Source organism: Ursus arctos, unplaced genomic scaffold (assembly GCF_023065955.2).
Source record: "Ursus arctos isolate Adak ecotype North America unplaced genomic scaffold, UrsArc2.0 scaffold_13, whole genome shotgun sequence".
Classification (NCBI taxonomy): domain Eukaryota; kingdom Metazoa; phylum Chordata; class Mammalia; order Carnivora; family Ursidae; genus Ursus; species Ursus arctos.
In genome coordinates, this window is record NW_026622797.1 from 25,524,750 (window position 1) to 25,536,596 (window position 11,847).

The following is an 11,847-nucleotide window of genomic DNA, read 5'->3' on the forward strand; positions in this document are numbered from 1 at the left end:
TCTTAGGCTTTCCTTCTGACATAAAAAAATTAATGTAATTAACACCGTTCTATACCAACATCCCTTGTAAATGGTCTCTCTGTAGCCCTGCGATTGAACCACTCCATTCATCTGTCTCTGGGAAAGACGGTCACAGCTTGTCAGATGCTCTGCACAGTCACCTGGTGGGTGACAGGCCACCTCAAAATCTTTACCAAAAGGAGGTGGTGTGAAAAGTAACCCTTCCACAGAGCACTCAGCCTTGACCTCAAAGAGAGTGACTGAAAATTCCATATGTAGCATTTAACCTATGGGAGGATTTCAAGTACAGATCAGAAGTACATGAAATTCATAATAAAGGCTTTTACTTTAGGAGCTCTCAGTGACTATTTAAACTCTCACTCAGGTGCCTACAGGAGAAAAGAAACTAGATCAAATGCAAAAAATACATATATTTAAGTACAGCAGGGTAAGAAGGGGATGAGGGTACAGGTGATGAACTAAGATATTTTTAAATAACAAGCTTCTTTCTGCTCTATCTCCAGCATCGGGCGCTGGCCAAGATGACATTGCTGGTCACTCAATATACGCCCCAGACCACTGCTCTACACTAGGAAGGCTTGATAGCTATCGGTCTGTTGGGCAGCGCTCAGAAACCAGGGACTCCAGCTGTCAGACCGAGGAAGTGAAAGTTGTACCACCTTCAATGAGAAGAATCAGGGCCCAGAGGGGGCAAGGCATTGCCGCTCAGATGAGCCACTTCTCAGGCTCCTCTGGGAACATGTCTGTGTTGAGCGATTCTGCGGGCATTGTGTTCCATTCTCGACTCAACAGTGATGCCGGTTTCCACAGTCTCCCACGTTCTGGGGCGAGGGCGAGTGTTCAGTCCCTTGAGCCACGCCTGGGTGCCTTGGGCCCTGCAGAAGACCTGGATAGCACTTACCCCTACCAGAGCGGTCCCCCACAAGTAGATGAAAACTTAGGACGTTTAGGAGGTGCCTCAAGGACCGCAATGCTTTTGAGGCCCAAGTCCCAGGAGCTGAGGCATTTTGAGAATATAATCAGCCCAGCATGTGTGGTCTCTCCTCATGCCACCTACTCCACCAGCATCATCCCAAATGCCACACTCTCTTCCTCTTCGGAGATGATGATTATTCACACTGCTCAGAGTTCAGGACAGCTGGACAGTAAAATTACCAGTTCCTCTTCATACACAAAGGTAAAATCCAGAGACCAGCTCCTCTCCAGGCATGCTAGTAAAGAGGATCATCAGTCTCCCAGTGGTACCTGGATGGAGGGTCACCCCGGCGTTCTCTCACAGGCCTTAGATCCCCATCCCCCCGGTGCAACCACGCTCTTGTCCCTCTGTGACTCAGAGGTCTCTCTAAATACTCCAGCAAATCGGGAGAATGGATCCCAAGCCATGAGCTATAACTATAAAAACAACCTGAGCTCCCCAGTGCACGCCCAGGATGTGGATGGCAAGAGCGAGTCCAGTCATTCAGGAGGCACGGGGCCTGGCAGCTCAGAGCCCTGGGAATACGGTGCCTCCAGTAACGGGCAGGCATCCCCACTGAAAGCACACTTGGCAACTCCTGGCCACTCCCCTCCCGGAAGTAACGTGAGCAGCGGCAGTCTGGACCAAACATCCACCAAAGAAGATGCCAGGTCCCTGTATTCAGAGGAGCACGATGGCTACTACATGGCTATGCACCCCGGCCCGGGACACGGATCTGGAAGCCAGTACAGTAGCGATGGCTTCGGGAACCCCAGGCACAGTGTGGTCAATGTTTTTGATGGGAGAGCTCAGAAAAATCAGGGGGACCGGTCACATTACCATGACAAGTCCCTTTCGCGAAACATCTCTTTGAAGAAAGCGAAGAAGCCACCTCTGCCACCCTCTCGGACAGACTCCCTGCGCAGGATTCCCAAGAAGGGCATCCAGTCCAACGGGCAGGCGCTGAACGAGAGCCTGATCGCCTCGCTCCAGCACTCGCTGCAGCTGAACCTCCCGGGCAAGGGCGGCAGCTCGCCCTCCCAGAGCCCCTGCAGTGACTTCGAAGAGCCCTGGCTGCCTCGCTCCCGCAGCCAGAGCACCGTGAGCGCGGGCAGCAGCATGACCTCGGCCACCGCCCCCAATGTCTACTCCCTGTGCGGGGCCACGCCGTCGCAGAGCGACACAAGCAGCGTCAAGTCCGAGTACACGGACCCTTGGGGTTACTACATTGACTACACAGGCACGCAGGAAGACCCCGGGAACCCCAGCGGGGGCTGCTCGGCCGGCAGCGGGGTGCCGGCGGGAAACGGGCCAGTCCACCATGTCCAGGAGGGAGCCAGGACCGTGTTGCCCCAAGTGCCTGGTGGCTCCGTCAAACCAAAGATCACATCGCCGGAGAAGTCCCACAGAGTCACTTCTCCGTCCAGTGGGTATTCCAGCCAGTCGAATACACCCACAGCACTCACCCCTGTGCCTGTGTTTTTAAAATCAGCGTCACCAGCAAACGGGAAGGGGAAGACCAAGCCCAAGGTGCCAGAAAGGAAGTCCTCTCTGATATCGTCAGTGTCCATCTCCTCATCGTCCACGTCTCTGTCTTCCAATACTTCCACGGAAGGAAGCGGGACAATGAAGAAGCTGGATTCGGTGCTGGCCTCTCCCCTTGCTGCTGTTCCATCCCCTTCTCTTCCCTCACCATGTCCAGTGGACAAGTCCCCTTTTCTTCCTCCTCCCCCACCATTAGTAGATTCCCCCGACGGCTCTCTGCCTCAGTCTCCCCTCTTCCCCCCTCCACCACCAGAAGTTCTCACTCCCTTCTCTCCCCCCACCAGCGCGTGCTTTCCTCCTCCCCCCAGGGCACTTAGCCCCCTTACTCTGTGTGCACCTGCCTCCCTGCCGCCTCCCCCCACTTCCGTACCCTCCTCAGCTCCCCCGCCTGCCCCACCCCTTGACCCCAAATGGATGAAAGATGCCAGGCCTTCTTTCAAAAAATCTGGCCAGTCAGAGTGCTCCCGGGAGGCCTTTCGGCAGCCTTCTAACAAGGAGGAGGGCAGCAGACCCCCCATGCCCCTGATAACCACTGAAGCATTGCAGATGGTACAGTTGAGGCCCGTAAAAAAGAACTCAGGAACCGAGCAAGCACTGTTATATGAACAAGTATCTCAGGAAAAACTAACTCCGGTTGTTCCCCAGTATCATTTAAAGCCATCTGCTTTCTTGAAATCCCGAAATAGCATAAATGAAATGGAGAGTGAAAGCCAGCCTGCCTCTGTGACAAGCTCGCCGCCGACTCCTGCCAAGAGCTTGAGTCAGGGTCACCAGGACGGTGCGGCCGAGCGTGGCCTTGCAAGCCGCAGCCCGGGCAGCACCGGTGAGGCAGAGGCTGGGCCCGGCCCCAGGGCCACCCCGCTCCAGGAGCCCCCCGGCCCTTCACCCAGCAGGAAGCCACCCCCCATTTCCAAGAAGCCCAAACTGTTCCTCGTGGTGCCACCTCCGCAGAGAGATTTCACAGTGGAGCCCGCGGAGAACGTGAGTGGAGCATCCCCTAGCCCCACGCAGGGAGAAGCAACAGAGAGTTGTAGAGCCAGGGCTGGTGCTGAGGAGCCGGGCTCTGGCAGCCCGGTCCTTGAGGGAGGAGCTGCAGGATCCGCGTCCCCGGGTGGAGTGAAAGCCGATGTCCCCATGGTGCAGCCCGATGTCTCGCCAGCCCCCTCGCAGGAGGAGCCAGGTGCCGAGAACAGTACAGACGGTGGAGGCAACGTGGAGAGCTGCCTGTCTCTACAGGACGGAGGGCGTGAGTATGCTTTTCTTTCTCATTCCCCTCCGACCACAGGCAGCCGAGGCAGAAGAGAGGGCTAGTGCGTGTTCCTGGGAAAGCCAGCAGCATGTGGGCTGCCCGTGCTGCCTCACACTTAGGTTACCAACTTGGCATTTTATGAAATTAAAAAAAAATCTAGATGTCAGGATATTGCTTACTGAACGTCAGGAGACAGAGGGGTAGGGTGGTCTGCAGCAGACAGGGTATTAAATGGCAATGAGTAGTCATCTCCCTTCTAGAGAGCCGCAAAGAAATGTTACAACAAAATTTAGGAGAGATTCAGTAGTTCTAGACTTCAGCCCAAAAGAATGAGCTTTGGCTCTTGCGATCAATGAGGAGCAAACGACAGACCGCGCTGCCTGTCCTACGGCTCTTACTTTATCAGGAGTGGCAGGGACAGCATATCGGGAAGCCTGGCTGAAGACTGGAATTCAAGTCACTTGTGTGCCCTGTGTGTGTCTGTTTGCTCCTCTGTAGCTGGGGTGCCAGAGCCCGACACAGCTGGCTCTTCCTCGGAGGCCGGTGACTTCCTTAGGGAAGAGGGGAGTGATGAGGTGATGACCCCCAGTAGACCCCGGACCACAGAAGACCTCTTTGCAGCTATTCACAGGTATATCCAAAACTCCTTCCCCTTAATTGTGATGAGCTTTACAAGTCCGCCTTTCTAAATGGTTCCTCAGTTTGTCTTCCTCGCGTTTTTTTTCTGTCACGCATTAGCTTGATCATTTATTTTTAGTGTGTTTCTGTATTTTTATTTCCTCTGACTCCCAATTTCTGTTTTACTTTGTTCCACCGATTTTTACGATGACGTGGGGGACAGAGACTCCATGTGGTGCCTTCTGCTCGGCATTGCGCTTGCTGGCAAGAAAATGCAATGTGTCAGTCATATGACGGCGTGTTTACAAGACCTGGATTAGAGCAGCCGGTAGTCCAGTCCAGAATGGGTGATGCTGTGTTTTGTGGACATGAGATACACAGACCCGCTCTACAGGACTTTTTTCCTAGGGTTGTTTTTATTATTCTTTTTATTTTACAAAATTTCAGGGGGTTTTAGTGCCGTTGTCTTCGGCTACTTAAATGTTTCAATACAAGAGTACCATCTTTTCAAAGCAGGAGCAGAAGGAATTAATTTGTTTGTTCGTGTATACTGTTAGTGCCATCTACTGGCTTGAGAAATTGTTGGGTTTTTAAAAAAATAGAGTAAATTTTTCAACGTAACTGCCTGAACTGTTGTTACACTTTTTACATGGGGTCACCTTAGAGAACGAATATGATTTAGCACAAAAACTATATATATTACCTTTTTTTCTGGTTGTAAACAGCCTGTATTCACAACAGTGTCATTGTAAGAATAGGTAAGATTGTATATGGGCAAGTACTTTCAGCCACAGTGCTATATAAACCCTTTGCTTCCTTCTTGACTTCTTTACCACAGTATTTTCAGATAATTCTTATGAATGTCCATATGCTGCTAAGGCCTGTATACTGTGCTGAATGGAGGTCCCTTTTCTCCTGCCTGAAACACAGATTTCCTATAAAATCATTTGATTCTCTGTGTAAATAACCTTGTGTCAGGACTGTTTTCCCAGTTCTTGGAATCTAACTGAAAAGGCTGTTGCGTGAGATGAAAAGCATAGGGCTGTCCTTATTTGAAATCCCCCATGCAGCATATAAATATCTAACTTGAGTGGGGGAGGGGAGGAACCAAGCTGGGGGATTAGGTGTTTGTCAAGAATTTTGTTCTTTACCTCTTGGCTCTAGTATTGGTATGATATCCCCAAAGACCCAAAAGACTGCCTCTTTAACAGCGTCTGACTGGTATCTCTGATCTCATTAGAAGTAAAGAGGTAAATGGTAGCCCTCCTTCCTGATGGCTCAGTAAAATTAAAGAGGGCACATGGTAGGATGAGCACTGGGTGTTACATCCAACTAATGAATCATTGAACACTGTATCAAAAACTAATGATGTACTATACCTTGGCTAATTGAATTTAAATTAAAAAATCAGTCAAATAAGAAAAAAGTAACAGGTAGCTACTTACGAAGTTATTTCTGAAAACAGTGAAATGAAAATGCTGCATCCTTTGAAACCAACTTCAGTGGCAGTTCTAGAGGTTTACACAGATGTTTCTAACTCTAACCATGCTAGACACATAATAAGCACTCAATAAATATTTTCTGAATTAAATGAAACCCATTGGAATTTAACTCTTAGGAATTCTTCCAAGACTCGACGTCTTTCATTTAGTGTGGAATGCGCTGGGTTGCTAACCGTGTGGGCATATATATTTATAGTAGCAGTCCACGGAGAAGCCGCGGTGCTCGTTGCTCTGTGTGCTAAATACTTGGTCTCGGTGAGGAACCCAGCTGTTGCGCGGCCAAGTTACTATGTGCTTTTCTGAAAAATATGCCAAAGGTCGCTTCCATATTTTACTTTGGGAAGCTTCTTAAGGAACTGAGAAATTTGTGGTTGCTCCCGCTAGTGAATTCTGTCTACTGCAGATGTGGGAATCAGCCAGTCTCTGTTACTCTGTGTACATGCGATAGAAATAAAGGCCAAGTAGGGTATGGATCGCAAAGAGAGCAAGGACACCTGCTAATTTTTGTGTTAGCATTGATAATGGGTTAGCAGACATCAGAAAAATCCATCTGAAGTCTGTGATTTTTAGGGCTTTGTTTTAGTTTATATTCTTTAGCACCTAAGCTAATAATTTAAAAGAAAGAGTATCTAAACCGCACCACAGCTTTCAAATTTTATAATGCAAATTAATTCACTTCAGATTTAAAGCCAGATGGAAAATGTAGAACACCAGTTGAGGTGTGAAATTTTTATATTTATTGAAGTAATTAGTTTTCAAGCCAGTGTTAACTGTTTGAGCACTTTTTATAGCCATCTTCTTTAGAAATACACACACTCTGTGTGTGTGTGTGTGTGTTGTGTGTATACACACACGTACGTAAACGCAGAGAATTCATATGTTTAGATTTAATTCTCATTGGGGGGGGCAGCTGCTCTTGAGAAATAACGAAACTTTTATAAATTCCCATCTCCTCTCTTCATTTGAAATCCATAGTAAAAGACTGTAACTTGAATCAAGTGTAGCCATGGCTTGATGTGTGGATCTCAGCACACCCTCACCTTTTAAAAACCAACCAAAAAATGAGGCTACAAAGCAGTCCCTGCGAGAATCAGATGAACAGAGCTGCTCTTGGGAAGGAACCACTAGAGGCTGTGAGGGCGTGCAGTGTCGGAGCAAAGTTCTGGTTTGAAGCTGTGTGGCTTCGCTCCTTGGCCTCAGTTACCTTCTCTGGTCAGACCACATGAGCTGAAGGCATTTCCAGCTCTGAGATCCTGAGATGTTGTTATTTCTGGGGTTTCTGTCGGCTGGTCATTAATGTATTCCAGAGCGCCGCTCTTTGTTGACAACGGAGCAGAGCCATTGACCCAAAGTCTCGGAGGCCAGGCTCTGCAGGCTCAAAGGGGCTGGTGGCACATCAGCTCTGGCCACCCTTCAGACTTTGTTTTCAGTCCTCACCACTTCCTGTCTTCTGCTCTGGGAGCTTCTTTTTGGCCAGAAGCATGGACAGGACTCAGGGAGCACTGACCAGGGCAGCCAGGAGGGGCCCGTCCTCCCCTGTGCCTTGCTGTGTAGGCCAGGTCAAAACAGCACTGAAGCCTGGCCTGGTGGCAGGAGGGAAGAACTATTTCCATAAAGGACATCCTCCATGCCTGACACTTCATGGCTGTTATTTGCCTTCATTTTTATTGATAAAGTGTGAGCTCTCTATTGTCATTTCCCTTTCCAGATACGAGACTGGATCAGAAACTTTAGCTTGCCCAAGGTTACAGAGCAAGGACGCTCTAATGTGGGATTTAACCCAGGTCTTTCTGACTCCAGAGGTTCTTTATCTCACTGAATCCTCCCCAACCTGTGAGGTTAGTGTCCGCGCCCCCATTTTGCAAGCACGAAAGCTAAGTTGCAGCGTAGATGAGCAGCTTGCCCGGGGTCGCACCGCTAGAAGTTGGTAGTGCTCAAATTCAGTTCTTCATCTGTCTATTTAATAGCACCCTCTTTACCTTTCCCTGCTGCATACTCTAGAATTTTATAGCAAACAGAGAGAGATCTTTATTAAACGTACCGAGTTTCCTTAAAGCACCTGCACTTCGCCGAGAGATTCCTTGCAGACCAAGTTGTTACTATGGGCCCCTTGGCTCATCTGCTTTATTACCCTTGAGTCACTCTCAGTACAAAAGCCATGGAACAGTGAGGTTTTTAGAGCCTGAGGATAAGAAACACCTCCAAGAAGCACTTTACTTTCCCTAAAGGCCCCTCCTCTTTCACATTCCACCCACATTCCTTAGATATTCTTGATGGGTTAGAGGTTTTCCGAAGTCAGTCCGGCAACAGGATGTGGTGTGGAAGGTTCGTTCAGTCTTGTTTTCTGGAAAACTGGATTTCGAAAAGTTGGACGTATGGTCTAGTCAGAGCCAAGGAAGACTAATTTTATGTCAAACTCTAGAATGACTAAGAATACAGAGTTGTACGGTTGTTCTAGAACCTGAGGGGGGGCTTACCTCAGGATAGGGGATATTCCGGGGGTTTGGCCTATCTATGAGCCAAGGGCTAGCACCAAACAAGAAAAGATAGAGTAGAAAAAGGGGTGGTCAGCACTGAAATGCTCTCAGAATCAGTGCACTATAGGAGAGTTAGATAAAATATGACAATCATTAGAAACTTTTGAAGTGATCCTCACCAAAATAAGTTAATATGATATCTGAGACTGGTTTCAAAATAATCCAGTGAGGGTGGAGATGCAGGCAAGATGGCCGTGAGTTCATCATCATCGTAGCTGGGTCAGGGGCTCACAGGATAATAACAATGAACTATTAAAGTAACTCTTAATAGTGACTGACATCCCGTGGCCCACTGGGAATTGACCTTTATCTTAATGGTATTAAATCTCAGATCCAAGAGGAAAGTCCTTGGCCGTAAAGATTCCGATGACGATCACGCCCGAAATCATTCTCCCTCCCCTCCAGTGACACCCACCGGTGCTGCTCCCAGCCTGGCGTCCCCAAAGCAGGTGGGGTCGATTCAGAGAAGTGTCCGTAAGAGCAGCACCAGCAGCGACAACTTCAAAGCTCTGCTGCTAAAAAAGGGGAGTCGGTCGGACACCAGCGCGCGCATGTCTGCAGCCGAGATGCTGAAGAACACAGACCCTAGGTTCCAGAGGTCAAGGTCAGAGCCTTCACCAGACACCCCGGAGAGCCCATCAAGCTGCTCCCCAAGCAAGAACAGAAGGGCCCAGGAGGAGTGGGCCAAGAACGAAGGCTTGATGCCTCGGAGCCTGTCCTTTTCGGGCCCCAGGTACGGCCGCAGTCGAACGCCACCTTCCGCGGCCAGCAGCAGGTACAGCGTGCGGAACCGGATCCAGAGCAGCCCCATGACCGTCATCTCGGAGGGCGAAGGGGAGGCCATGGAGCCTGTGGACAGCAGGGCTCGCTGGGCCCTGGGCGCTGCAAGGGGGTGTTCCCTGGATGGACTAGTGGGGGGTGAGACGGACAAGGGCAGCCTGCTGTGTGGCGGGGAGCCCGCCACCTCGCTGCCAGTACAGGGTCCTGGCCCCGCAGACGGGACCGTCGGCGCCCAGGGCACAGATCCAGCACAACAGTGTGGAGGTCCTGTGCAGGGAGAGAGCTAGGGACAAGAACGCGAATCTCCCAGGTAACACGAGGGAGGCGCACGACGCGTGGCTCTAGGAAAGCCTGACCGGTACCTTCCCTGCCTTGCCCGTGGATCCCACTCAGCGTGCATGCTGAGGGCTCGGGCGCCGCCAGCCGGGCAGCGGAAGGCCAGCATCACGCGGGACCCACGTGGCACTTGGCCTGTGGCTTAAAAGCAAGTAGAAGCTTAACTTCTGAAAGTGCTTCCTGGGGAAGATTTTTTTTTCCTTTTTTTTCCCCCTAAATGCTGGGTGTGTGTCTGTGTGGAGGGCTCTGTGTGTGTGTGTGTGCATTTTGAACACTTTTTATGTTTAAAAAAATACACACACAGCATGTACAGACGTAGGAGAAGGAAACACAGGCTGGGCAGAGTAATGGAGTCTTCTGGATGAGGTGGTCATAACTGAAGAAGGGAGAGAGAGAACCGTTCCTTCTATGGAGAGGGGCCGATGTGCGGGTGCCACCGCAGAGGACACGAGGGTGTGGGCCCCGGTGTGCTTTGGAGGTGAGCCGTGTCGTGATTAACCCAAAACGATGGGAAAGGGCTAACTGACTGGTTCAGGTACTTTTTTCGGGGGGGGGTTGCGGGAGGGGAGGAAAGGCTTTGTTTCTTTCTTGTGAAAATGGCAAGCCTGCGGAGGTGGCATGCTGTGGGTCGGAGCCTGCTGCTTTGCAGCACAGACACACAACTCCCAGCCTGACTTTGAGACATGTGGGTCCTTCTGTACCGCGGTTCCTCCTGGAGCAGCAGCGGAGGCTTCGGCACAGCAACGACGGTGCGCACGGTCGGAGAGGGTGAGCGAGGAGGGGGCACGTGGTACCCTGCTGGAAGCTGTTTCCTGCTTATTCAATGAAATTATTTTTCAGAATTAAATTTGAAAACTTGCACTACAGAACTGTGGGTAGAGATTTTCCTTTTACAACTGTTTTTACCAGAGTTTAAACTTCCATTTGGCAACTTCTTATCATTTGAAATGTCAACATTTGCTAACTTTTGGATATCCTTTTGGTTACACCAAAGAAAAAGGTATGGCTATTTTTCCTTGAACTGCCTACAGTATCATGTCCTCATTTAGAAAGGTTTATCAGAATCGATTATCTATTATCTTAACTTTGAAGAAAATGCTGAATAGCTCTTGTTAGTCAAATAAACTAATACAAATTGGCAGGGCTTGGCTATTAATTAGCCCTGGGAAATGAGTTTTTAGATTAAAAAGATTTTTTGCATCATTTGGTTTGTGAGTTTTATATTTTTTATAAGGAATTGAGTTGGCTAATTACCTTCTAATCTTCTCCAGTTAGAATTTTAATACTTTCAGGCATGGGAGAAAGTGTGTGAAGTATTTATTTTTATGTCCTATTCTTGTGACCTCCTTTTCCCCGCTTCCTCCCAGCTGATGTGTACGTAGACTCCTATATTTGTTGGCTAAATAAAACAAGTCTTGTCTTCTTCATTTGAAGGACCTGAGAGGACAATACTGAGACTCTTGGCCAATGTACAATGCAGCTGCCAGTGGTCATCTTTTTTGGTATAAAAATATCATCGAAAAGTTGGACTGCCCAGGCCAGATTTTCAGAGGGTTTGTTAGACATTACAACTTTAGATACCCATTTTAGACACATCTTTGAGACAAAAACAAACCTAAAGAATTAAGACTTCTTCCGTTCTCTGAAGAAAACAAAACACTTCTTTTCACACAACCAGAAATCAAGACCTAACATTCGCCTGAAGGCTAAAGGACTTTTTACCATTCGGAGCAATTGTCTACCACATTGGGCACAAGGATCTTTTCTTCTAAACTTTAGAAAAGTGGTGTTGGCTTTTGAGTGTGAACTCTTCTCATAGCTCCCTAAACGAGATGAGAATGTACGTGACTACCAGGAACCCTTAACTTAATATATAAATCATTTATGTTGAAGGTATAAAGTAAACAACATCAAAACTAATTATGAAAGTATTAAACCCATTTTTAAAGAAGAAAATATTAGGTTTTAAAATTTGCTTTGAATAAAACAATTGTAAAGTAAATATTTGAACGTTATTTCTTTTTGTTTGTACATGCATTTTTGAATAATAAGATGGGTCTCCTTTCACGGAACTGTTGAGTGCTTTGCTGGATAGAAACAGAACAGCAGTGAAGACCAGAAGGCGCCTGTGGGAGGTGGGGACCCAACAGAGAGGAGATAGAACATCGCAGACACTGTGGATGGCGCCGTCTAAAAGGACGTATGGAAAAACAACTCTGAACAATGTCCTATGGACTCTTGAATAAAAAATGAATAATGTATTGACTGATAGTTCAGGTGATGTGGCATGTGGAGAGCTGCAAG

At 48.5% G+C, this 11,847-nt stretch overlaps 1 protein-coding gene across 7 annotated transcripts in view; it reads left to right on the top strand.

Moving 5' to 3' along the window:
• The window catches only part of NHSL1 (NHS like 1), a 221,241-nt gene extending 209,696 nt beyond the window's left edge, over window positions 1-11,545 (top strand). For all 7 annotated transcript variants that reach the window (XM_057311012.1, XM_057311013.1, XM_026504892.4 and 4 more), the window contains 3 exons: window positions 525-3,767; window positions 4,269-4,401; window positions 8,759-11,545. In XM_057311012.1, coding sequence (XP_057166995.1) covers window positions 525-3,767; window positions 4,269-4,401; window positions 8,759-9,494 — 4,112 coding nt within the window. In that variant the 3' untranslated portion in view covers window positions 9,495-11,545. The remainder of the gene's footprint in view (window positions 1-524; window positions 3,768-4,268; window positions 4,402-8,758) is intronic.
• Window positions 11,546-11,847: the final 302 nt, after the last annotated feature.